The sequence below is a fragment of the Melanotaenia boesemani genome, chromosome 1 (assembly GCF_017639745.1).
Source record: "Melanotaenia boesemani isolate fMelBoe1 chromosome 1, fMelBoe1.pri, whole genome shotgun sequence".
NCBI classification, from domain to species: Eukaryota; Metazoa; Chordata; class Actinopteri; order Atheriniformes; family Melanotaeniidae; genus Melanotaenia; species Melanotaenia boesemani.
The window spans coordinates 26928107-26956047 of NC_055682.1; the positions used below are offsets into that span (position 1 = coordinate 26928107).

Here is a 27941-nt window from a genome sequence, read left to right on the forward strand (position 1 = left end):
TGAGGCCTCTTTTCAAAGGCCTTTAACGACTTTGGAGATGATATGAGTATGTGTGTGTGTGTTTGTGTGTGGGGTGCACTCTGTGTGTGCAAGCATGCAAGTATGTGTGTGTGTGTGCGTGTGTATCCAGGCAAGTGCATCTCCAGTTAAGCACGACCAGTGTGTAAAAGCCTAATGAGAGTGATATGCTTTACAGAGAAACCACCATTATTCTCAGCCAAATGACCTGGGCCGTCATTACGTGTAAAGTAGCAATACCTTTTCCCTCTGCCAGGGCACATTCAAATAGACATGTTTTACATACAGCTCTGTCTGTGTCTTGAAGCGAAGTGAAGTATTTCTACTAAAATGAATGGGCTGGACTATTTTTACATCACAAGTTAAGCACCGTGGCTATAGCAACGGGACATAAAATGTTATATTCAGCCCATTAACAGGAACTACAAGCCTTGCCTAGGCCAATATGGTTCCATGGCGACTTAGCAAATCATCATACCCAGTGTCATTGCAGCTGTAAAATTAGCAGTAAAAAGGCTTGAGAAACTAAGCTCAAAAATACCAAGAAACTATTTTATTTCTATATATTTTTTGGAGTCATGAAACAAATTGGTGATGGGGGACTGATATAAAGCTACTCTAAACATGGATAAAAATAAAGCCTGAAGTGTGGCATATGTTAACCATTATTTTAATTTGTCTTTCATCTGAAGGGAAGGCTTATTAAAATTTAATAAAATAAAAATAAAATAAAAAAGCACACTGTGTACAACACTCCAGAAAAAAGTCTACAGTCTTAAATAAACAAAGATTGTGAAGCAGGATTCTCTGTTTATGTTGTGTCTTCAGTTGCTTCAAGCAAGCATGTGTAGTTTTTATTCAGGGATTTCCCAGATTAGTCTGCCTCCCTGTTGAATGTTTGGGTTACAATCAGTTTTGTTGGGGTCCGTTATTGCACTGCCACTGCTCTCACAAACAGCCCCCCTCCCACACACACACACACACACACAAACACACTCACTTAATAAATGGCTGGGGCCCCCTCCCCCGGGCCAGAGGAGTTGGAGCTGGCCGGTTCATCTGATATTTCATGGCAGCCCACTCTGCTCTGCTCCACTGGACCCTGTCCAACACCTGTTCTCCCATCAGGGGATGTTGTGTTGGCGTGGCATGGCTGTGCCACTGTACAGATTGGCACTGCCCAGTTGGGGCAGCAGAAAGGATGAAGTATGAGATTCCTAGTGACAAAATAAAGGCTGCAGCTAGAAGGTAGGACATCAGTTTTATTCCATAAACCTAGTTAATAAGCCTTTGTTATAGTCTGATCATACTAGTCAATAAGTCATATAAATAAGAAAAGTCATGTCAGTTTAAGCTTCATAGCTTAACTTAAATTCTTGGTACTTTTTGTCTGCAACCCAGAATGATGACAGTAAATGATCATGACAGTAAAAAAATTTCAACCATGTCTTCCATAATATTTATATCCACTATTTGCACAGTGCTCTGCAGTTATGTAAAGGGAAAATGAAACTAAATATCATCCATATGCATCTACCCCCCCCCCCCCCACTTGTCTATCTGTTGTTCTGTGGTGGCCACAGGGACATTTAACACAGGGAGGACAGAGGGGAGTCCCTTTGTCCCATCAGCATGACAGATTGCCTGGAAGAGGAGGGAGGTGTTGAATGAGAAATGTGCACTGCTGTGAAGGTGCTCTCATCTGGGTGTGAGGTACTTTGTTCACATATTTATATTTCTGAACATTTTGATGGGAACAAAGAAAGAACAAAGCAAGATTTTGCGTGGCAGTACTTTTACTCATACTGTTTTGTCATTGTGATTTCTAATTATTTGCCAGCCATGGTCAGTCCCCCAAAAACAAATCCAAATTTACTCTATGCTTAATGGATCTTAATTTGTCTGTTTATAGCACATGCAATCATAAAAGACGTTTTAAAGAAGCTAGAGAAATGTCAGTAATAACAAAGTTATAAACCATTTTAGAATGACAGATCTTTGGGTTTTCAGGCAGCTCCTCCTTAAAACCAGATATCAGTCCACTGTAGAAAAGGACTGCATGGGACATCATGGACTGAGCATCCTCAAGAGAAGAGAGGCCATCCTGCTTGTTCTGTGCTTACAGTTTTAAAGCCAGCATTCTGGACCGTATGGGAATTTGTAAGTGCACATAATGTAGGTAGTTTGCACATCTGTGAAAGAACATTTAACATTAAATAATTTTAAGAGGACTTGGACAAACATAGCATCTTGTTGAGGTTCCTCTTGCTCAGTTCAGGACTATGACAGCATGTCGTTGTTGCCAGTAATTCTGGGTCAGATCCATCATTTGATGAAAGGATCTGGTGCATCACAAAATGAATAAGATGGAGATAAAAGCCTTCTCAAACTGTTATACAATTTATAAGATAAGAAACTTCTTCTGCTCTACTTCAGCATTGTTGGTCCGCTTTCTGTCCAGCAGAGGGCGAAATAAATCTATGACTGACCTCTGTGGTAAACAGTAATGCAGCTGATTTACCAATAGTTTAAATGGATTTGATTGTATTAAATAGATCGTGCACTTGCATTCAATGGTGCCTCTTATCTTGGAACATAATTGTTTTATATTTCTAATAGCTTATTTTCTTAATAGAGATTGTTTATTTGTGCCAAATCAAAGGTGTCCAATATTCTTGAGTAAAACAAATTTGGAATTTTAGATAATGTAAGTTAGATGAGGTTGATTTGTTGTAATCGTCTTTTAACTGATAAAACATAAATCTCAGTAGCTTTAATAATAATACTATTAAAACAGAATTTATTTATTTATTGTCCAGATGTTTGCAGGAAATGTGATTTTGAGCTCACAATTCTTGAAAAAGGTTTTGAGAGTCTTACAAATGACCTATATTGAATAGATGTGCTGCAAGCTACTTCTAGAGGTTTGTATGTATATCTTTGATTTAGTTATTTTCCAAGGTAAAATTAATTTTACAGAGTTGACTTAGAGAAATTTTGAAAATAGGGAAAAGAATGCTTATTTGGGCCAGAAAGATTGCAACCAGATGATAATTTCTTTATCAGCTCATCCGTTGATCATTTTCTCGATGCAGTGATCTGCCCGTTTACTACAGAAAGGTGATTAATGTAAAAATACGCTACCTCTCCAACCGAAATATCTAAATTCCAAATATTCAACTTAAGGAGATAAATAGTCAAGAAAGTTGTCATAAACTCACTTTCAATTATAGGAAATAAGATTAGAATTAATAAGTTAAATTATAACCAATTCATTGGTTAAATCCTTCATTCTAAAATCGTTTTTCTGCAGGCCTTTTTCCATCCCCTTCCAGATTAGACCGTAAAAGTTTCTTTCTTTCTTTCTTTCCTTCTTTCTTTTAGAGGTTCAGGTTTGTAGAGAAGTAAATGACATTACTGACGTGTTTTATTCACAGCTGGACTGTTAACCATTGTAATAATTCATCACAAAAATGCAGTCATGTCTTAAAAACAGAAACGAGTGTAAAGTGGTTAAAAAAAGGAGTCAACCATTTGGACCGTACCATTGTTGTTTTCGAAGGGGGGAGGGACTTCGCGGCGGATCAGAGGTGATGACACGCGCGACACTCCAGTTAGTCCCGCCGTAGATCTTGCGCAGGGGAGATGGTGACAGCACGTTTGCTACACTTTCGTGAAAAGTAGTTGTTCTGTATCTCCCGCCACATCGCACAGGTAAGTCGGTCCGACTTCTTTTTTTTTGTTTGTTTTTGTTTTTGCCTGCTTGTTTTGACAGCAGCATTAGTGCAGGTAGGGCACATTACCTGCTCTGACCTCTTATTGATGGAAAACTGACCCTCACATTGTCAGCTCAGTTGTTGCTGATGCTGTATGGATACAGGAAATAATAATTGCGAGCAGTGTTTTATAGTGGGTATGACATGAAAAGGTATGTATTTCAACTCAGATAACTGTTTTGCTGTAAAACTTGAGGTATTTGTTCATTTTCGACTTGCTTTCACTGCCATTACTCTAGAATGACAACTGAGTGTAATGTGGAGTTTGGTGAGTTGACTTCAAACTCTTTTTTTAAGCAGCATATTAAAAACACTCTTAATATGTAAACAGATAATAAGCTTTGTACAGCTATGGTTTACTATAAATATTTTAGCAATGTCTAAACTCATAGTAATAATGGTTCTGGTGTTCAATGCTACTAAGTGAGCCTCTTAATTTGAATTAATTTATTATTTGTTATTTTTCTATCTTCTTCAAAACACAGAGAAGGAGGGAAATTGGAATTTTGTGCACATGAAGTGTGTTGATGCTGCTGCTCATCAAATTTGATGCTGAGTCATGTGCAGCAGGTTTCACACCTGAACTTACCTTAAATCACTCAAACACGGTTTCATGTAAGTCATTGTGATTAGGATCATGCTTTAACTCACAATCCAGTTTAATTTAGCCAAATATCCTTTTGCTGAAATGTTTAAAACCCCACCAAGTTTTACGTAAGTTAGAAATGCATGCATGTAGACAATACAAGTCCCCCTGAAGCTATGCAAGCTAAAGAGAACAGAAGAAAAAAAAAGCTGTTCAAGGACATTCTCTGAGATAGTAAAACAACTCAGGGAAGTAGATATATTGTGTACAGTAGACTGGTACTGTGACCTGCACATTGCACATAGTGTGTTTGCTGGTGCTGTCTCGCTTTGTTTTCTATGTGATATAAACGGACCATATAAGAGCCTTTAATGTAATATTCATGGCAAAATGGCATTAGTAGTATGTTTTTATTAGCAAATACAGGAAAATTATTCTTTGAAAATAGTTAACTGTAGGCTTTCGGGGATTGGAGATACTGTTATGGCAAAAAGTAGAAATAGAGTAAATGTGTAGTTGAATGGCTAGCTGAAGTGTTGCCTGACCAGTTGGCTGGCAGGCCATTGATCCAGTTTGATGAGCAAACTGTGAATGAAAGCATTTGCTGTGGGGCACTGGTCAGTGATGCTCCCATCTGAGGGTCCACTATGTGTATCTGTGTGTGTAAAAGTAACACTTAGCATGTATTTGGCTGTGGTTCAGCTATCACAGAGCATCTGCAAAGCTAGAAGGTTTTTTTGTTGAAATTCTGCTATTGAGGGCTGAAAGAGATGCTGCTGTGGCAGCTGACGCTGTTCGACATTCCTTTGCCTCACTATCTTATCTCTTTCTGACAGACACACACACACACACACACACACACAGATTTGCACACACAGTCATGAAGGCAATGACTTAAGAAAGCATTACATTAGTTTACCTTAACATTAACCATGCTGTATTTCTCTATGGTCTCTGCAAGGTCTCTGCAGCAAGAATAATGTCTAGACCACACACACACACATACACACTCACACTCTACAGTTTCTGCAGATAGATTTATTGCACACATCTTCTTGCACATATTTGTGTGCATACTTTTACTTCTTAATTTGCATTTGCACGTGTGAGAATATGTGTATGTGGAGGCCACATGTGTTGGACTGAATACAAAGAAAGAAAAGCAGGGATAGTGCATGCATGTGTTAGTGAGTGACTGGTATGTGGGCCTGGCTAATAGAGAAAAAGCCAGGGGTTCTTATCTGACCTCTCCCAGGCTGACCTTTCACCCCCCCCAAGACAAGCTTTTTGTGTCCACTGAGCTAGAGACCCTGGGAGAGCTTGTGTGGGTGCCTATGTGTGTGACTGTGCATGTTTGTGTGCATGTCTATGGGAAGTATAGGCCACATCAAAGTCTTACTTAAACATTGTTATCTGACTCACCTTTGACCCTGCGGTCATGAGATATCCCTCAAACTAATTCATCCATTCCATCAAAACAGAGATTATGTATGTGTTTGCTAGGGAGCAGAACAGCTGAGCAGGACATAATAGGCATATTGGACAGAGAGGGCTTGCAGTAGCCACAACCTACCAGATGTGATTTCTGTTTAATTAATGCAGTTATTTGTTCTTATGTGTACATATATACTGGTTTAAAAAAATTACAAAAAATTTTCCTATTTGTTATCTGAAGCCAATTTAACATATTTGATAAGTAAAATACAAGAAGAATATTTTTCTAAATCCTTAAAACTTTTTAAAAACTTGATAGAAAGTTATTAGTTTGATAGTGTTGTAGTGTGTGCTTTGCACGGTGTTCAGGCTTTTAGGGGTTTGTATGTGTGAGGTTGTGTATATTTGAGGGTGGTGGTGGGAATGGGGTTCAAGGGGTCATAAAACACCACAATAGTGTCTCTCTCCCTAGGGTGAAAGAGAGGCAGAAAGAGAAGAGCAGGAGGTGGGGGAGATGAAAGGATCTCCCACTTCCACGTCAAGGAGAGAGGAAGGAGGGGGAGGTGGGAGGAGAAAAGATCAACAAAGCTCCTTTAAAAGTTTTACATAGCACTTATTTCTGTCATCTCTGCTGCATGTCCTCCTTTTGTGTGTTGCAGGTCTCTGAGGTTTAGTCACGAACACATTCCTTAGAAATAAATGTACGATATCACTGCAAGAATACATTTGCTGGCAGAAATTAAAGAGGGGTTTGGGCTGAACAGTATGAAGCTCTGCACAAGATTCCTTGTTGTGGTTTGAGTCCTCAGATTTGAAACCACAGTGGTTGGCATATCTGCATCTTATGTAATGCATGACAGTAGTTGCAGAAAATCTTCCCTTTGATGTTTTACAGGAAAAACTAATTTCGAAATTTGAATATTTGATGGAAATTCTTACCAAAATAAAGCCTGTTTTTTTTTGTTTGTTTGTTTGTTTTTGTTTTTCAAACTTGGATTAATTATTAAATCAGCAGTTTAAGATTTTGGGTCAAATACAGGAAAAAGTGGAATCCACTTGTCTTCTGAAATCCTACTCTTTTCATTTCCCTTCTTGTCTCTACTGTCCCTGGTTATAAAATGCTCAGAGTGCTTTTTGGTAGAAGGTGTGATTGCTTCCTCTCAGTGCCGACTGTGTCATGACAGGGCTTTTTGTCTTCCACCCTGTGTTTCTCCACAAGGTGCAAAGCCCTAAAAGTCTGCTCCGCTTTTTTGCATATGAAAGTGAGGAGGCAGAATGTGGCTGGTAAGCTGTGTTTTCATCTCCAGTGTGAGAAAAAAGTAAAGCTGTGAGCAATCTCACAAAACTTGGCTCTTTGACATCATCATGTTGACTTATAATCAGCCACAGAGTGATAAATACCTGCATCAGTCCAACTACAGACAGCTGTAGCCTGTTGTATTCCATAAAATATTATATTTTGTTATATTATAATGTTCTTCTAATGTGTAATGTCAGATTTAATCTGATTTAATAAGAGCCTATTTACAAAAAAAGTAAAAAGTCATAATCATCCATGTTACCGTTCAGTGTGGAACATAACCTAGTTGTAGAGGAACTGATAAGTTTTCACAGCTGCCATCTTTTCGCTGAAAAGATTTAGGGTAAGGGTTTCCATCGTTCTTCTGGTTTCTGCTCTGATGTTGCTTTTTGAAAGATGGTGAGTTAGGCTTTTCTTCTTTCATCTTCAGACTTAAATAACTCATGCAATGTCATTTTAATGCCACAAGATACAGAACTTAGTTTGTAAAGCAGTAATAGATGTAGCTTCATAGTTTAAATATAATTAAATGGTTTTCAGCTGTGTGGAGTAAATAACACAAAATCCTTTAAGTCTGTAATCTGGTGGTTAGGTCTTAGGTTAGGTCATTAAGCTGGTCCTCAGGTTGCTGACTGGATAATTAGTGTGAAGTTATCAGGTTTTTTAGTCATGTGTGGCCTCTTTTATATCTGGCAGCCAGCATATGGACAGTCTGAGGTTTAAAGAAGGGGGATTAAGTTGGTGTTTACAGTCAAACCTTATTGTTGGATTCCCTCCTCTGAGCCATTATGTGCACTGTATAACACATTTAGTTGTCTACTTCTTTGAAGGAAAAGACAATCAGACCAGGTTTTGTTAGATTTTGTATTATACAATGCCAGGCCAAATATATATATATATTACAAAATAGGTTACACACTAATATTTTGTTGGACCACCTTTAGCTATGGCAGCATTGTCTGTAGCATTGTTTTGATCAGCGTCTCCAATGTCACAAGATTTATTTCCATCCAGTGTTGAACTCTGTGGTGGCCAATCCATGTGTGAAAATTATGTCTTGTGATCCCTGAACCACTCTTTCATAATCTAACCCCCATGAATCCTGGCATTGTCATCTTGAAATAGGACGGTGCCATCAAGGAAGAAAAAAATCCATTGATGGAATAATCTGCTCATTCAGTATATTCAGGTATTCAGCTGACCTCAGCCTTTGGGCACATAATGTTGCTGAACCTAGACCTGAGCAACCCCAGATCATAGTACTGCCCTCACAGGCATGTACAGTAGGTGCTAGGTATGTTGGTTGCATTTATTCATCTGCCTCTCTTCTTACCCTGGTGTACCCATCTCTCTGGAACATGGTAAAATCTGAACTCATTAGACCTCCAGAGTCAATCTTTATGCTCCCTAGCAAATTAAAGTCTTTATCTCAGGTGTCCCAATCCCTTGGGTTTCCTTTACACTGTGTGCATAGAAATGCTCTTACTTTCACTATTAAACATATCCCCGAGTTCTACTGTTGTTTTTCTTTGATTTGATTTCACCAAACATTTCAGTGATCACATTCACCATCATTCAGGATTTTTCCGATGACATTTCTTCCTGGAAGACGCTGGTTTTAGTAATGTGTTTGACAGTTCTTAACCATATTTTCAGTAGTTTCTGCAATCTCCTTAGATGTTTTCTCTGTGTGTTGCATGCCAATGATTTGACCCTTCTTAAACAAATTAATATCTTTACCATGACCACGGGATGTGTCTTTCCACATGTTTTTTTTAATTATTATTTGAAGCTACTCATTGCATCAGCTGGGGTTAAATAACTTGTTGCCAGTTGAATGATAATTGTCCACGCAGTGATTATCTAATAGGAGGCTTGAACTTATTTGCTTAGTTAAATCCAGGTGACCAACTTTCTTTAGCTAGGAAGTGTTAACATTCTCTTTAAAAACATGAAGAAAATCCAACCTGTTGTACAGCAGCTGACACGTGGGCGAGGGAGAGAACCAATTTCAGAGAGAAGCACTTTGAGAGGAAGTAGAAAAACAGAGAGAGGGAGTTGTGTCTAGGTCAGGGTGCCCTGACACTGTCAGTGCAGCAGATTTTAAATTACATTGTTTGGACAGATGCCATCCAGCAGTAACCACAGTTTAGGCCTGCGTGGATTGGATCTGTATATGTGTGTGTGTCCATTTGAAAATATGTGCTTTTGAGTTTGACTTTTTTTTTATTTTTATTTATGTGTGTATTGGACATGTCTGTGATTATAACTTAAGCAAGACATTTATTTTTGATGTCAGAGGGCTTCAACATAAAGTATGTTAACAGAAAACAGAATAGTTTTTTTTTTCTTTTTGAGGCACACTATGCATTTTATAGTTTTTTTTCTTTCTGTCTTGCTTTTCTTTTTTCCTTTTGGTTCAGTTTTCCAGAAATCACCACATTAGCAGCTGAGTCAGACAACACACAAGTTAATGGATGAAAGCTTAATCTAGGAATTTAGTTTGGAGGCTTGGCTCCATTTCCATCACTCTTTCGTATGCATATTTTTTTAAACTGTTAAATATTGGAGTGAATACTGAACAATATTTTTCTTTAACTAGAGCCTACAGGTGGACACTGGGGTGGCGGAGGGGCTCAAAACAAAGGCAGGCGATATGCAGGGATCATGGCAGCAGCAGTAGTGGCAGCCAGCATGAAGCAAACAGCAAGGGAGGAAGTGTGCAGATTAAATATACCACCCAGATTGGATGGGTATGTTTAATATGTAGTATAAAAATTTGTAGCAGATGTGGATGCAGCACAGCAGCTCCAGCTCCCAAGGGCCACTTTATTTTTTGTCTCTTCCTTATATAAAAAAGAAAAATAAAGTCAACTGAAATTTGCAACTTAAAATGCAAAATCATCCTGGATAATGAGAAGACTGCTGCAAATGGATTTACTAAAGAAAACAGAAAACACCAAAAGCACAACTTTAGTTTTTTTTTTAATAGTTAAGAAACATGCACAAAGATAAAAAAAAATATATATGACAACTAAAAAAAAAGGCATGTTGTGAGTATCCAGTACTTGCTTGCTTTTTGCAGGACACCAATGGGGAACTCTTACGCAGGCCAACTGCGGACCACGCGCTTCGAGGAGGTCCTCCATAACTCCATTGAAGCATCACTGAGGTCAAACACCATTGTGCCCCGACCTGTATTCTCGCAGCTATACCTTGAGACGGAGCAGTCATTGGCACCAGATGGTGGGTTTTATTACTGTTTAGGTGAAGCCCAGCAAACAGGATTATTAATTAGTGAAACTCTGTATGGTTTGAATTAGTCTCATTATAAACACAATGCTTTTGAATCCAGATTCCTCTCAATGTCTTCTACATCATTTTGCATACACATCAGCCTTTTAATGATTCCTTCTTTCAACATTTTTGTTTTTCCTTAAAATGTGATATTTTGTTTGTGTCCTCAACAGGCCGTACAGAGAATGATGATGAAGATGATGAAGATGGCTCAGAATCCAACAGTCCACCAATACCCTACCAGATGAAGCCACCACCTGAAGGGTGTTGCACCACAGATGGCATGTACATCTGCATATGAGCTTAGTAAATAACATGAATAGACTCCTTTCAGATTACTACAGCTGCATGTAAGGAAGAATTATTAAAAATGTTTTTACCAAGTAATTTAGTAAAATTCTGTCCATTTCTTGTTTTCCTAACAGGCTTTTGTCAAGCTGGAAAAGACCTGCGTTTGTCCTCGCTTGCATCAGATCCCTTGGATGTTCCCACAGGGTTTATGTTAGTTGGGATAAAGTCCCCTTCCATTCCTGATAATCTGCTGGTTTGTGCTGTGGACCGCCGTTTCCTGCCAGACGAACGGGGTCGGAATGCCTTGCTAGGTGAAGCAAGAGACTTACACAGAAAAATAACATTACTTTTAGTTAAAAATATAAAAAACTTCAAAATTCAAAAGTACTCTGGTTGTTGCACTCTTACTCTTACTGTTGCCATCAGCTTTCCATTTTCTCAATGTTTTTCTAGGCTTCTTAGGAAACTGTATGGGCTGTGGAGAGAAAGGTTTTCGTTATTTCACAGAGTTCTCCAACCACATTAACCTGAAGCTCAGCACCCAGCCCAAGAAACAGAAGCACTTGAAGTACCATCTGTACAGGAATAACCAGGGCATCCTGGTCAAAGGAGCTCCTATCTGCTGGAGAGGAAATGGTAAGATCAAGAGATTCAAAAGAACTTTGTCAATTCTACTGTATGTGCAGGATGCACAGTAGAATCAAAATGCCACTTTCTCTCTTTCCTTTGCAGTGGAATAATATAAGAATAAAAATATAAAGAAATATATTAAAAAGAAATCCAATATACATCAGTATGTATATTCAAAAGTTTAACCAATATAATACAATTTACTGTACAAAACAATACTGAACTAAAATATACAGTATAAACAATATAAACAAAATATACAAAACATTTGTGTGCACCATACCATCCAAATAAAGTGCCACTTTAAAAGCTGGGAGGTCCCCTCAGTGACATTCTTTAATGGATCATCGGCTCCCTACTCCCATGTCTAGAGGAGATTTACTCGAACCGACTCCTCAGACGGGCCACGAATATATGGAATGATCGCATCTTGTTCAGCAGCCTTCCCTCTAGAAGACTCAGAGTCATGCAAGCCTGCACCAACAGACTCAAACACAGCTTCTTTCCTATGGCTGTAAAGAGACTGCTGCAGGTACCATGATCCCCCTACCCCACATGCGTACATCTGCTACTACCTTCCAGCCAGTAATAACCTGCAGCAAATATTCTTTTATGTGTAACATTTGAACTGTATTTAGTATTTATTGCTCATAGTTTTATTAATTTTTAACACTGTAGCTGCTATAATAGAGAGGAGGCCAAACGGAATTTCATTGTATTTTTGAACAATGACAATAAAGCTTCTTGAATCTTCTTGAATACTTAGCAATCAGTAACTGGATGAAGAATAATATTCTGGTATTAGAAAAGAAAAAATGTGGCCATGTGCTATATGATTGTTCTTTACTATCTGGTTTCGCCAAGGAAATGGTCTTCTATTAATACTATTAAGAATTAAATTAAGAGTAAGAAAAGGTCCTCATACATTTTAGAGGAAGTCAAGTTTTAGTCATACTTCACTCTCCCTGCATTACTGTATTTCTATATCTTGATCTGGACAAAAGCAACATTTTAGGTCCTTCATTGTCCCAGAAGAAAGTCCAATAGTCTGACTTGTGTTGATTGCAAAGCTCTGAGTGTGTGGGAGTGAAGAGATGAACCGATTGAACAGCCTCACAAAGGGGTGAAAGGTGAGACTTAACGAGTGTACACAGAGGCCACAGGCTAGACATAACACATTGAGCTGTGATGGCACAAAAGGTTATCACCTGGTGAAAATACCTAATGAACAGTAACTCTCTAGATACTGCATCTTTGTCATGTGATGTATTTTCCTCTTGTTATCTCTGCTACCTCTTAATCTGTTAATACTGTAGTTTGAGAGGAAAAGACTCAGGCTTTGGAGTTAAGTAGAAAAACAATCAAAACGTATCATATAGTCTGTTAATCCACTTTCTAAAACATTTCTAAAAGAAGTGTTGATGTTGAGCAGCTAGAGTATATACAGTAATATGTCTGTATATATATATATATATATATAAATGTGCTTTTTTTCTGATAGTTTATTTTGTAGTAATGTCCAACCCTGGGCTCAAAACGCAAACTAATAATCATACCTAAGGTAAATTCAGCACATAAAGATCATGCAAGTTGGTTGACTCATAGCTTTCAAAAAGAAAACATTAACTTTTCCCAGACTTTTTATTGTATTATTTTTTTTTATAAAATTGATGTTAAATTATTGTCCATTAAACACGTAGAATCAGTCTTGAGTTCTTTCCATACCAATCATTCACTTTCTCTTGTGTCTCCTCCACTGCTTCAGGGGTTTCTAATTTAATTGTTACACTTACTGCATGTGCATTAGTATTACCCTGGGTCCAGTTTTAAGAATTTGGTTTGTTGATTCCTTTTTTTCGTCTCCTAATGTGCTATGTAGACAACTCCACTATCAGACTCTGATTTTAGGTCTGATCTTGTTCTTAGCCGTAAATTTCAAAATCAAACTCTTGGTATTTAGCATTTCATGGAAGAAGTTTCTTTGACACATTGATGCAGACGTACAGATACACACTTATTAAAGTGATAACTGTAACAAAGTCAGTTGGTTTCTGTCTGTATGAATAACTGTTCATTGTGTGTTTCAGATTTCAGGCTGAGACAGATGAGGTCCAGTCTTGTTGAAGGCCACCCAACGTCAGATGAGCAGCCGCCAAACTTGCCATTAACTCACCCACCACATGCACCTGGCAGCCACACAGGTTTTTTAATAATGCACACACATTTTACTACACAGAAATTGTCAGAGTTCTTGCACTACATTGTTCTGTTATCTCAGTGATTTTTGCAAAAATGCAATGCTTTGTATGCAGTTCATTTAAAGAAGATAACGTTTTGAGGAGACTATTAATGAAAACAGAAGTACCTCTCACGAAGTCTTCTGTGTGTGTAAATGGCAGGATCACATGCAGAGCCACGCGTGGTTGATGTTGCCCGCACGCTGATAAATGGAAACCACGCTGTTCCCTCCACTGCTCATCCACCTTTACAACAGTCAGGGTCTGGGAGACCCTCAGTTACAGGTACTGATTGTACAGCTACTGGTGTAATCAGCCCTTTATTCCTCCTCATCATTAGGATGTGCAAATATAATATTACTTAGAAGACTTTCATACATACATACGTCTCATGTATGTTTTGTTTTTTTTTGTTAACTCAATTCATTTTTCATCAATATGAGTGTGATTTCCACTAAAAATAAAATGCTTACAAGGCAGCAGGAGGGTTTTCTGAGCTAAGTTGTATTGATAAAGAAGATATCCACACATTTTTACTATTTAAAAGTAAATAAGACACAGGGTTTCCCACCCCTGCTTTACTGAATTTGCAAAAATCTTACAAGGCACAATCTGCTGAATGTTGATGCCTGATCAGTAACATGACTCCAGACTCTGTGGAGCATTGTGATTCCAGTGCCATTATTTAGAATAGATTAGAATTTAGATTAGAAATGCATCCCCTCCCAAAAAATGCACATTTCCACAGATACCTTTGTACTCTTAATTTGTATAAATGATAGGAGCAAAGCCTAACATTATTGTTCTCTGTTTATTCTCTTGCAAGAACATATTTTTTTAGGTTGACACTCACTCACTAAGAGCATTTCACAACCGTTCAAAAGTGTGGTTTTGACTTTTGAGGGAAATCCAACCTCTTACAAAACAGCTGTGTAAAAGCTTAAAGTGTTTAGATTATTCTAACTTACGTAATGTGTTGCAACAGGCTCCTTGTGTGCAGGTAGACATGATGAGTTTTTGTCTCTTGTCATAAAGCCCCTCCCCTTGATGTCTTCTCACCTCTGTTTGGTAGGCTCCTACCACCAGCGGCCTGATCTGTGTGTGTGTGTGTGTGTGTGTGTGTGTGTGTGTGTGTGTGTTTCTGGAGGTGTTATAACACTCCTGCCATCCAGGAGTCAATCAGCAACATAATACGTTCGGGGGTTGCCCTTTCTTTTCCCCGCCTTTCATTTGCCAACACGTGGGCCACTAAACTTCTTCTTCTCTTTTCTTTTCCGTCTGTCTCTCTGTCCTTCTCCCTCCCTCTCCCTCAGTCTGTCTCCTCTATAAACCAGGGCTATAAAATTCCCTCTTCGTCTCATCCCTTGTTTTCCTGCTTTCTGTCTGAATGAAAAGCTTCCTTCCTGTTGGCGTTGTTTTTTCATTGCCCTTTTAACAAGTAAACCTTTTATGTGTCTCCATTATTGCTTCATTTCAACAGGTAGTTGAAAGGAAAAGACAAATAGCTGCATGACTAAAATACAACCCTTTTGCATTACTTTATCCAAAGAAGTCCTTCCTAGAACATTATTTAGTGTATGTGCTAACTTGTGTGATATTAGAATAAGAAAAGTGACAGGAAATCATTCCCAAAGCAAGTTGGTTAAAAAGTGACATATAATAAAACAGGAACAGCAACTTCTAAATATCTAGAAATAAGTAGAAAGCATCAAATCAACAAAAGTTTTTGTAATGTTTTTTTTAAATATAATCAAATATAACATTATGATCATCTTCTGTATCCTGCAGGGCCAAATGCAAATGCAGGTCCCCCAAAGAAGAGGCACAAGGGGTGGTCGCCTGATTCATCTAGCAACAGTCTACCAGAAAGCACAGTAAAGTCACCACCATCATCTTTAGCTTTATCCACGTTGTCAGTGTCGTCTGTTATCACAAATGGAGCCAGATCAGGTAAAAACATGAACATAGAAATATCACTTTGAGGTATTCTAAAATGATTTTGTTTTTAATACATGTTGCATCAACAAGATATTTTTACACGTCTCAGTGTTGAATCTCTTTCTGTTCTTGTTTACTTTCTGTGTCCAGAGACTGTAACCCTGCAAAGTTCATCGCAACGGTCCTCAACCCCACTATCTCCTCCAGAGCTGTCTGTAATAGTGCCTGATCAGCTGCTTCACACCTGCAAACTGCAGCCTGTGATATTTAAAGGTTAGAAGATCGATTATTGTGAATCGTAATCAAAAACTCTCTAGAAACCACACTTAAATTTCACAAGACTGTATTTGTGACGGTCTAATATCTGATCAGTGTGACTGACTGGTGTTTGGTAATCATTTTGCTCCCACCTGTCAGTGCTGAAACTTCAAAAGCATGTGACAAGTGAGTTTCTCAGTCAAAGCTCAACAGATGACAACTTCAGCCAGATTTTCTGCACAGTTTAGAGGTCAGCTAACGCCCATGGGTGTTTCTCTATCTTTCAGATCCCTCACCTCAACCTTTCATCTATCTGCCGTTCTCCTATCCAAACAAACATCTTACATATTATTTCCTGTATTTTCATAATTTCTGGATGCTTTATGGCTTTAATTACATTGTCCCCATCTCCAGAATTTTTTTTTCTTTTTTTCATCGCTACACCAGTCAGCCAGCATATTGTTATGATATTGATGATGTTTCCCCTTTTACAGCCAGGTAGCTTTGGTCAGTCAAAGTGTGGTCAAATAACATGGTTTCCTGGAATATTTGGTACTGGGACTTACTAAATCTTATGAGCCCTGTGGGTGGGGATCTTTGTCATCAGACCCCATAAGATCAGCATGTGGGGAGTTTGGAGAGCAGATTAACACTTTAGGCTCTGATTCCCTTTTAGTCATTTCAATAAGCTTAGTTGTTACAGACACAATATGCGAGAAGTTAAGAAGCACAGGATGAATGATTTTGGATGTTCTTCAGTGGTCTCAGCAGACCTCTGTTGATAAAACACACACTGCAGCTTTTAACCTTAGAATTCCAGCTGCTCAGCAGCCAACCACCAGCTGTTTTATGCACTGCTTTTCTGTGTACACAAGTGTTGTGTACGCAGTATACTTGTGATTAGAGTATTGCAAAGCATACTATTGAGTTTTATCACCCAAAAAAACCCACATGGTCTAAATTTTCCCTCAGAAAGGATCTGAGTATCCTTATTTTTTTTTATCAGGATCCAGACCATCTAGTTCTGTAAAACATTTGGCCAATTTATTTTTTATTTTCTTAATTTTATTCCCACAGATTCCTGTTGTATAATTTCAAATTATCCGTCAGCTGTGTCTGAGACTGGTGTTGCTTTATAGAGAAGCTATGTATTTTTAAAAACCAGTAGAGCAAGAAAACTTTGTACTGGTAACTCGCTGCTTGCTCGGAGTCATGTCAGGTCAGTAGGTGATCCCAGAGTACGCCCACAGGACAGTGTCTGTTCACACTGCAAAGAAAATGTAGATTAGTGTTCTGGATCACTTCAAAATGCGACCTGTGCAGTCAGATTTGAATGCATCCTCATTGTGTCTGTGTTCATCCATTTTGTTTGTGTGACTCTCCTTTACACAGGTCACGGCCCTCTTCCTCAGCTGACTGGCAATGTGAGCGAAGTGCTTGTCAGCTCTCTGCTCCAGAGTTGTTACCTGAGCTCACAAACACTCCCCAGAGTGTACCAGCACTATGGCCCATCACCCATTCAGCCACTCTCTACTGAGATGCAGATCCTGCTCACGGTTTACTACCTTGTTCAGCTAGGTCAGCATTAACCCTTCATTCAGAAATATCCCACCCTACATTGCAATAGTACCAGTGTGGTGACTTGTGTTTAACTTAGTTAATACTGTGGCTTTATAGTGACCTAGCAGTGACCTGTAGGGTATCAAAGAAAATATAGCTAAATTTAAAAATATGTTATATTAAACTATAATATGGTGTTTTGAATAAGAAAAAAAAATAACCACATGACCTTTATTGCATCTTTATTCATTATCTTTTTTCACCAGGCCCTGAGCAAGTTCCCCTTATCGAGGATCTGGAACAGATATTGATGAGGTCATGGAGGGAGTCTCACCTGAGTGAAATCAGGCAGTTCCAGCAGGCTCAAACACCAGGAACCCAAGGGAGGCACTTTGGCAGAGAGGTTAGACATAGCAAGAAAAAAATGAATAAACCTTTTACCACGAGATTAAATTTTTTTCTCTTGTTGTTTTTGGCATTAGGATAATTAACACAGTGAGGCACTAACTGTTATCCCCTTATTACATCTTTAAATATAAGTAACACTGTTGATAAGAACATAACGGAATTAATGACCAGTTCTCATTTCATTGTCTCCAGACCCCCTCTGCCTTGCCTGCCTTGCCTGGGCTTCCCCAGCATCTGTCTTTACCTCCGCAGAGCCAGCAACCCTTGACCCCGAGCCAGCTTCCCTGGCTCGCTCAGTTGGCTGCATCGTCCTGTGGAGAAGGTGTTGTGGTGTTGGGGGAAGAAGTTAGATCTTTGGCTCAAGGTCTCCAGAAAACATTTTGCAGGTTGATGGAAGGACTGCTTGAAAACACCAACTATGTGGTCATCATAGTTGTTTCTCCAGGGCAGGAAACACAGTCTTGTGTGGTAGTTACAGGTAACAGCTTTATTTTCATATGCACAGTGAGACTGTTGTGAAGATCATAAAACTTAGTTTACATTCGTGCATCTGTGTTTGTGTTGCAGGTAAACATCAGTGTCGAGCCCTTGCAGAGAGCATGTTTTCTCCCACTGAAGGATTGAAAGAGATCAGCCACCAGCTCTCCACAGGTGTTGCCCAGGAACTCATCCACTACCTTGGACAAGGCAAGTCTGACTCTCTTTGACATGTTTATTTGGCACACAAATGTGCGTTTTAGCCATAATTCACTAACACGTTGATGACTTTATGTTGCTCAGATGGTGATATGGACTCCCTGCTGGACAGTTCCAGTGTGGACAGAAATGAGGCATCTCCCTTATCCAGCACACAGGATTTAGCCGAAGAGAAGAGTCTTAAAAACACACAAAGCCCCAAAAACAGCCAGAGTCCAAAGGATTCTTCAACACAGTGTGCAAAAGAGGCACTGAGTCCTAAGGAGGCAGCTTCAAGTCCCAAAGACAGTTGTTCAGGTAAGAGTAGTGTATTTACTAATCCACTGCCTGTTTTAAACTCAGTTAAATTCCACTTTCTTTTATTCTGCCTCATGTAAGATTTGTATGGAGAAGATTTTTAAAGGAGTTTGTGTTTGTGTGTAGAATATTGTGTTGAATGGCGTGAAGTCCGTCCCATCCAGCTGGCAGTGGCTAGAAAGCTGCTGTCCCATGTTTGTGCTATAGCTGATTCCAGCACACAGAACCTGGATCTTGGCTCCTTTGACAGGATCAGCTTCCTCATCCTAGTCCCGCCCTCAGAGGTTGCTTTTCAACAGACTGTTCTCCACCTCTGGAGCTCTGGTTAGTGACTTGAATCATTTGCCAGCAAGTGTATGTGTGAAATCACATTTTCAACAGACAAACATACCACCACTCTTTCTGCATTGTGTATCTCAGGTGTTCTTCGAGAGCTTGGGAGTGTAGAACAGGAGTGTGTGTCTCAACGAGAGGCTGAGCGTTATGTGGTCAAGATGGACCAGAGAGCTCAGGCACGAATTGACAGCCTCATCCAGGAAGCACACAGCAACTCTTACACTCTCTACATCCTGGTTCATGATCACGCCCACTGGGATATTAGCAAGTTCGTACAAGACGGAAAAACTTAAAAAATAAAGTATTTACTTTTCTTTTTTTAAGAATCTGTTATTTACTCAATCTCTGCATCTCTTCTAAACTCACTCAGCTCATCCTGTAGCAGCTCAGACAGTGGTTTGGGTCTGGTGGATCAGCTGTTAAATTCACGGCAGCTGAAAGATGCTACAAACATCCTGATTCTCCACGTCACCTCATTCCCATTCGCTCTTCAGACACAGTGTACCCGTATCAGCCCCTACAACGAGATACACTGGCCGTCTGCATTCAGTAATGTAAGTCTAAGCTCTGCAGTAGTCTGTGATAGTGATGGATAGTGATCACTGTCTGGAGACACAGATATCTCATTGTGGGTGCTTGTGTGTGCAGGATGTGGACTTGTATCATGAGAAGACACGGTACTTTGGTGTGTCAGAGCTTTTAGAGTCAACTCGCTCAGGAAGCAGCCTGCCTCTGATGCGTTATGATTCCTCTTTTGAAAGCATGGCTTCTACTCTGGAAGAAAGGTACCATGCCCATATACAGTACTCGTAATCAGATTAACAGCCACTGCTTAAGAAGAAGTTTAATTACACCAAAAATAAACCAGGAATCCCATATATTCTACTTTCCAGATTTCCAAAGCTGCACAGCGCCGTGATCCGGACTATAGTCTTGATCCAGCACTACTGTGTAGCTCTGATGACTGCATCTGGCAGAATCAGCAGCTCCCACAATCTCCACAAACACACCTCTGTGGAGACCATGGAAATTGTACAATCCCTGCTCACCGCTGCTCATCAGTGTCCTGCCCATCACGGGCACATGGTTCTGCTGCGAATCCCCTCTTTGGCTCTGGCAGTCTGGGCCCACCGACGACTTTCCAGAGTGAGGAAACAGCTGGGTCTGGAGGAGAGTTTTGAAATCATACTGGGGAATCCCAGCCAAGCTCTGATTATTGGACGGATTTTCACGGATCAGATAAAGGTGTTAATTAAACCGGCATTCTTTATCCTTTTGTGAAATATATTATTTACAAGTATAGAATTAAAAAGCCTTGACTTCCTTTAAGAAGTGTTTACTTATGTTTTGCAGACGTGGTTGAAGATTCAGGATCCTGACTGGGTTCCTCATACCTACTTAGAGTTGGAAGCCCTTCCCTGCATCCTAATCCTGTCAGGGGCTGAGCCACTGGGAGAATCACTGCCTAGGTGCACACACTGACTTTTAACTGTAATTTCTGGATTTTCTGCCAATTAAAGTGTATAAAGTGTAGCCCCATATTTTTGTATAGAAAAGCCAAGGAAACAATTTAAAGTTTAAACACTAAAATTACTTTGGTCACAGGTCATTGAAGTATTGTGACCTTCGGGTGATAAGCTGCTCCTACCTGCACCGCACTACTCTTGAACAAGAGCTGGGACTGGCTGCCTATCTAGTGAAGGCAGAGTCAAGACCACCACACAACCCTGGACCAGGAAGTGACCTGATCGAAAGTGATGCTGAAAAACTCAGTAGCACTGACAATGAAGAGGAGGAAGGACAAGACAATGGTCAAAAGAGACTTACCATAAGTTTATTTATTATTTTTTATGTATAGTTTTGACATTAATTAATTTTTTTTTTTAAATTCCAGGAGACTCTCCTCCACCATGTAGCCAGCCAGTCCCATCATGCCCAGACAGTGGAGCTGTAGATCCCCCCCCAACTCAAAGCACCACCTCTCCAAACATCCAGAAAGGGACCTCGGACACCATACAGTCTCCATCAAAATCACAAACCCAACCTCAGCCCCAGCCCTCATCTGAGTCTTTTTCATATCCTCGAATTGCACCTCTACACCGAAACCAACCTCAACTTCAAAGCTATCCCCAGGCCCAATCGACCTCCCAGCTGCAGTCACATCCCCAAAATCAAATCCAGTCATTCTCCCAAGCAAATTCTCAAACTTACACTCAAACGCTCACTCAGCAGCAGCCTCTTTCCCAGATGCAAATTCCCTCCAAATCCACATCCTCCGACTCCTCATCCCCCCGAGCTTCCTCCCCTCATCTGAGCTGCTCTTGGGCACGTGGGGTGAGTCGTCCGCCTTCTGTGCTCCTTCCTCGTGCACTCAACGACATTATCACAGCTAGCGATAGCAGCGGGCTTCCACGATTTTCTTCGTTTTTGCCACACATGTCTGTTGCATGGGCAAGCAGCTTCAGGTAAGACATCCAGACTCTGAGGTGTACAGCAGAAGAAAAGCTTAGATCAATGTAGAAGTTAATACAAACTATGTCTTATGCATGCAGGCCTTTGCTGAGTAAAATGATGACGTGTACAGAGCAGTCACTCTATTACCGTCAGTGGACGGTTCCTCGATCCTACCACATGGATAGCAGCAATCGTACTGAAGGACGAAGTGACAACTTTCACCCTCGCAGACTTCTGCTCAGTGGACCCCCACAGGTATTATCACTCTTTGCTTTAATCAGACTGAAGCTTAATGTACCCATTACAGCATAATTGAATGAAAATGACACATCTGAAAATGACTGAATTACTATCATGTGACAGCTACACTCAGCTATGAGGTCACGTCGCCAGTTTTCCATAAATGACTGAAATGCTGTGACGCAAAACAAAAAAAAGTTCAAATTTGTAAATGTAGATTTGTAAAATTCAGATCTTAGATAACGAGTTATTGTTAATTAAACCTACAAAGGATACTGAATCCATTTTAAGCCGTAATGCAGCTCAGAAATTACTACAATGATGTAGATTGCATGTGCTTAGTTGTGTGCGTTTCCGTGATGGACGTGACACTCTCAGTCTTAATGGAGCAGGAGAAATACTCGGGCTGCACTTCGCTGGAGCATGAGTGTTTCCATCTACATCTCCCTGGGAGAGTGGATTTTTTTGTCTGACCATTAAGTGGTTGATGTGTTTTCTAATGTGCACTCTCTGTACGCTGACAGAAGTGTGCTCACCTGTGTGTGCATGGAAGTGTCTATGCGTGTGCCATGAAGGCAGCATTTATGACGTGCCGTCATGTAAATTAGATAAATAATGTCATAAATAATAACATCTTTAAAAAAGGACAAAGTATGAGCCTGTTCTAGAAAACTGGTGGCTTTAAATGACTTTTGTTGTGACTTTAAAACAAGATCAAAATAAATAAATTAACTTGACCTTCCGGGGGTGGTGGGTCCCCCTTTATTTTCCTTCTGTGGTCAGGTGGGTAAGACGGGCGCATACCTGCACTTCCTTGGTATCCTGTCTCGCATGCTGATCCGGCTTATGGAAGTGGATATCTACGATGAAGAAGACATCAACTGCAGTCAGTATATTGCAGCAGAAAGTTCATTTTCAATTTCTGCCTTTCACATCATGTGATCAGTAGAATTTATCAGGATGTGCTCTAATTTGATGTCTTCATAATCTTCATTATTCTTAGTGCTGTAAACTCAAATTAAAGGTATGCACATGTAAATCTGTTTTTAGGTGCCCAGGCAGAAGAAGTTCAGTTCCATCCACCCAATGCTCCCTGGCCAAACACAGAAGTTATGAAGGCAATCCCATTTGACTACACCATCCATGATGCCAAATATGATGACATCAGCACTGTTTATTGCCCTGGGTTTAAACCAAGTGCTGACGGTAAGCACAGTGAGAAAATACACACATTGTCTTCACACAGTCATAAATTAGAAAATTAGGATCTTTCCTTAAAGGTTATTTTCCTGTAATTTAGTCTCTTTCCTATTTTGTTTTCAAGGAAATCCTGTGCGACAGGAGGATGTGTACCTACGCAGACGGACATCTAGGATTAAGCTGACTAAGTACGCAGCCTACAACACGTACCATCACTGTGAACAGTGTCATCAGTACTTGGGTTTTAACCCCAGATACCAGGTCAGCGCAGTATATACACATAATGTTTGCATTACAATGTAACAAATAGCAGTCAGACTCCTAAAATCTCTAATCCTAATTCAGATATATGAGTCGACACTCCATGCCTTCACATTCACTCATCTCCTGCTTGGAGAAGACATCCAGCTTTACTTCATCATCCCAAAGTCTAAAGAGCATTACTTCAGCTTCAGTCAACCAGGAGGCCAACTGGAAAGCATGCGGCTGCCTCTCACGTCTGAATGGGTATGTCTTTCATCAGTGTAGTCGACAATTTGCAGCCACAAACAGCCATATCATCCCACTGTTAAAGAAGTTATTTCCAGTGTTAGTCATGATGCAATTCTGTTGTTTTACCACTAGGTGGTAGACAATACCTAATTGTTCTTGTAGGACAGCGGGTCATGCTCATAAAAGAATTACTGTAGTCAGATATCATCTCAGTTGTCTGTTTTTGTGTATTTTCAAACTGTTTTAAAATACCTCAATGCAGGAAATTATATTTCACTTTAAGTTTTTTTCAAATCAGTCAATTTTTTTTTAATCTATTTCTGTTTTTCCCATTTTCACAGAGCCCAGACTGCATCAAGAGTCCGATCTTCACCCCGACCACAGGTCGTCATGAGCACGGTCTGTTTAACCTGTACCATGCGATGGATGGAGCCTCACATCTACACATCCTGGTGGTCAAGGAGTATGAGATGGCTGTCTACAAGAAGTACTGGCCCAACCACATCATGTTGGTGCTGCCCACAATCTTCAATGGAGCTGGAATAGGCATGTTACAACTGCTGGAAGTATTTAGGGATGATTGATTAGCAGTTTAAACCATGTAGTTCTGACATATCTCACAGTTTTTTATATTGTCTACCACCTTAATATCCCACTTCCAATGTGCAGGTGCAGCTCACTTTCTGATTAAGGAGCTTTCTTATCACAACTTGGAGCTGGAACGCAGTCGGCGTTTGGAGGGAGGAGGTCCAGTGGGTGATGTCTGGCCCTTCATCATCCTTGCTGATGACTCGTGCGTCATGTGGAACGCGGTGGACCTTGATGGACGAAGGTAAAGGATAAAATAACTGCTCCTTACATGAGACTAGTATAACTATGTAATCTAATCCATTTATGAGTTAAGTTTAACGTAATCCATTGTTAATTTTTGTTGTTTTTAGTGGTCCAGTGGAGCACGCTGTGTCACTGAAACAGGTCTTACAGCACATGGAAGCCTGTCCAGACCTAGCCCACTATGGTCTTTGTGGCATCAGGAAGTGGAGCAGCCGAGGATTCACAGGTTAGGAGCCACAATATCAAAGAGCAAAGTAACATTTCCTTAAGGACTGTTCTTAACTTTTTTGTACTTGCTTTAATTTTAACTAATGTGTCCTCATAGCCCTTACTTTTAACCTTGAAGATTTTACTATTTTCTAAACACAGTTTATGTGTGGTTTTAGGCTACAGTGTATTTCAGATCTCTTCACTTCCAACTGATCTGAATGAGAAAGGACTGGAAAAACTATGCCTCTGCTGAAAATTGTTTGCATAATAATTCATCATTAATCAGATTGACTTTTTCTCAAATTAAGAATTTTGCTCAATAACGGGTAATACAAAGAAACTTCCCTGGCTTATAAATAATGTAACATTTCAATTGTTCATTTCTATCTGTTAAACCAGTTAATAAACAGTGGGAACCCTTCTCTAGAGGTCACCTTCATGACTTCCTCCTCCTCAATGTCGACCGAAGTCAAAACGTCCAGTACGACCAGAACCGCTTCACCTGTCATGATATAGACTTCACCTTGAGGCTGCACAGTGCCGGTCTCCTTGTCTGCAGGTTCAACAGCTTCAGTGTCATGAAGAAGCAGATTGCCATAGGAGGATACAGAACATTTATTATCAAGACCAAGGTAGAAGCTGAAAAAACTTCAAACGGTACACATAAGTCACATTGTGAGGAGAAACCCAACTGGATTGTATGAATTTTATGTAACGGTACAAGGCAGTAATGTAAATATTTTTATATTATGAAAACAAATAATTGATAAATAAATTACTTTTATTTTTTATTTACTCCCAAATACGTTTTTGTAATATCTTTATAGCCAATATCTGTTCTGTCTGTGGAATAGTACATGTAGTTTCACTGACATTTAAAAGATCTCTGGTCAAAACATCTTATTGAGTGCTTTATTTCAAAGCCGAGCCAGAAAGTGACAACCTTTTTGCTATATTTCTTTGTTTTATCTTGGCTTGTATATAAAATATGATACAAAATAATAACTTGAGAAAAAAAATTATGATTGGCATGAGCACCCAATAATTACCATAAACATTTCAATTTCTTCAGATGACAGATGTTCCCACCTCGGTGGGGCCCTCACAGTACATCTGTGCCCCAGACAGCAAGCACCTTTTCTTGGCTACACCTGCTCAGCTCCTCCTCGAAAAATACCTCCAACACACCAGCCAGAAACTGTTTCCACTCAGCACTAAGAACTACACACACCCCGTGCTCTCGGTGGACTGTTACCTCAACCTCGGACCTGAGGTACTCATACACGCTCATTCATCTGCACCATTACAGAATGCTTCTTTCATCAATCTATTGAGCATAAGTATGAGATGATAAATGCATAAATGTGAATGTGCTGCTTGCCTCCTGTAGGTGACGGTGTGTTTTGTGAGTTCCAGACCTCATTCTTTCAACATCAGCACCACAGGGCTGCTGTTCAGCGGCCTTCTTCTGTGTTTCGCCGATGCATTTGTGACTTCCGGGTTCCTCAAGAAGTTCACCTTCCTTAAAGGTACAGCAGGAAACCAGAAACAGCACAGAAAAATATTGCTGTGATTCAGGTGAATCATAAGAACAAAGCTATTTAAAAAGTTAAAGCACTGTACAGACCAGGCTTTACATGAGATCTCAGGTATCATTCTTTGTCTAAAAGACATATATGTTGCATTGAAGTAACTATTATGTGCTCATGGTGCAAATGAGTGGCCAAGAGAAAGTAATATGTTTATAATTTATATATGTTTTAATTTCTAATGTTTTATCAGCAAGTTTAAGGAATAAAAAGCCCGGATGGTTAATTAAAAACTGTTTAAATAAAAAAAAAAAAATGAATATTGTGTCAAACATTTATAAGCTTGCATAAGGTGTTTTTTTTTTTTTTGTTTTTTTTTGCTTATTTTGAAAACTTGATGTGTGTTAGGACAACTTGGAAAATTATGTATCCTGGCAAAGATTTAATTAAATGTGACTCAGCAGCTGTTTCTGGTCTGAGTAAATATGTCACTGAGCTGGGTTTTCCCAGAGAGGGTATAATATCCAAAATATTCCCAGACTTAATCTGGAAAAGAAATTCCTCAAAAAGAGTTTTCCCTAATTTCCTATCGGGTATGTCCATCGCAGTTGCAATTCTTTTTTGTCAAAATATGTTTAAAATAGTCAGACAGATTAAAAGTTTTAGTGCCACTTAAATTTTGAGATCACATAATGACTTTTTGAACCATGAGTCGTGAAGTTTTATGTGATAATTAATTATCTCACTGTCATTTGAAATTCCATGTCATTGTAAAAGTCCATCTCCCTCCTTCCTGTCCCGCTGTAGGTGCAACCCTGTGTGTCATCAGTGCAGATCGCAGCTCTTTGAGGCAGACGGTGGGCAGGCTGGAGCTGGAAGAAGAGTGGAGGTTCAGGCTCAGCGACGAATTCCAGACTGCCAACGCCAAGGAGGACAGACCTCTTTTCTTCCTGACCGGAAAACATATCTGAGTAATCAGGCAGCAAAGAGCTACAGTGAGGACTGAAGCCACTTTGCTCACCAAAGAGAAGAAATGCACTAGTGTTTATTGTAGCAGTACAGTTTATGTTGACTGAATATATTATAGACCACTGATTAGCTAGCTGCACACACACTCGTATGTGAAGGTGAAAAAAATGAAGATTTTTTTTTTTTTTTTTTTACTTTGTGTACTGCTCCATGGACCCCCATATCACTGACATGGTAGAATGAAATTCCTAAATTGGAAACATTTAATATCTGATAGCATAGGTATGTAGGAAAAAAAGTTACAAGGAATAATTTTAATACAGCAGCAAGAAAACAGAGAGTAAACTTTAAAAGAAATGTGCTAAACTCAGAAATTTCATGTACTTATTTTGGATGTTTGTAGCTTTAAATGTTCAAAGCCAGAAAGCTTATTTGCAGGTGCACACAATGCAAGGAGCTTAAAAACAGGGAAGACACAATCATTTGTGTGCAATGTAAGCCGATGTTTGGCAACATTTTTACAGGGCAATTTTTGTCTAAGCTTGTTTTTCATGTTATGTTTTCACAGGAAGCTATTTTTAATTGTATTTTGTAAAGTTAACATCATGTAAAGAGGTTCTTATATTCAGTGTGTTAAAAATTATTTGAGGAGCTGTGTTGGTACAATATATTTTTTGTAAGCTGTGCTTCATTGGCTGTACAATGATGTTTGTAGTAGTGGTAGAAACATAAACTCACTGTTTCCTTACAGCCTTTCACTATGTACAGTTTTATATCCACTAACTGTATAAATGTACAGACATTTTAAATCTCATTTGTGTTTGTGCTTGAATGTGAAGTATTAGCAGTAAGTCTATCTGAAAGTTCAGCTCTTAGCTAAATGTCACAAGCCTTGACCCTTCAACAGCAAGCCATGCTGCTCCTCTCAGTTACTCCATCTGTCCTCACATG

The 27941-nt window shown here is 39.5% G+C and overlaps 1 protein-coding gene across 3 annotated transcripts; it reads left to right on the forward strand.

The window, feature by feature from the left end:
* The first annotated feature begins 3651 nt into the window (after nucleotides 1–3651).
* Nucleotides 3652–27804, forward strand: greb1 (growth regulating estrogen receptor binding 1). 3 transcript variants are annotated; one of them, XM_041993500.1, is made up of 34 exons: nucleotides 3652–3732; nucleotides 10200–10360; nucleotides 10585–10692; nucleotides 10837–11013; nucleotides 11156–11338; nucleotides 13420–13533; nucleotides 13732–13854; nucleotides 15358–15519; nucleotides 15658–15780; nucleotides 17158–17343; nucleotides 17592–17728; nucleotides 17926–18211; nucleotides 18301–18420; nucleotides 18514–18726; nucleotides 18853–19050; nucleotides 19147–19330; nucleotides 19433–19616; nucleotides 19711–19847; nucleotides 19956–20307; nucleotides 20416–20531; nucleotides 20668–20873; nucleotides 20957–21527; nucleotides 21615–21771; nucleotides 22540–22642; nucleotides 22807–22971; nucleotides 23081–23217; nucleotides 23302–23463; nucleotides 23790–23994; nucleotides 24118–24280; nucleotides 24390–24508; nucleotides 24892–25124; nucleotides 25565–25765; nucleotides 25883–26021; nucleotides 26829–27804. In XM_041993500.1, exons 2-34 carry the CDS (start codon nucleotides 10207–10209, stop codon nucleotides 26990–26992), a joined length of 5982 nt encoding a protein of 1993 aa, XP_041849434.1. In that variant the 5' UTR covers nucleotides 3652–3732; nucleotides 10200–10206; the 3' UTR covers nucleotides 26993–27804. The 3 variants fall into 3 exon arrangements, with proteins under 3 accessions (XP_041849434.1, XP_041857099.1, XP_041864998.1); XM_042001165.1 differs by having other exon boundaries at nucleotides 22807–22962; XM_042009064.1 differs by lacking the exons at nucleotides 3652–3732; nucleotides 10200–10360 and having other exon boundaries at nucleotides 10681–10717.
* Nucleotides 27805–27941: the final 137 nt, after the last annotated feature.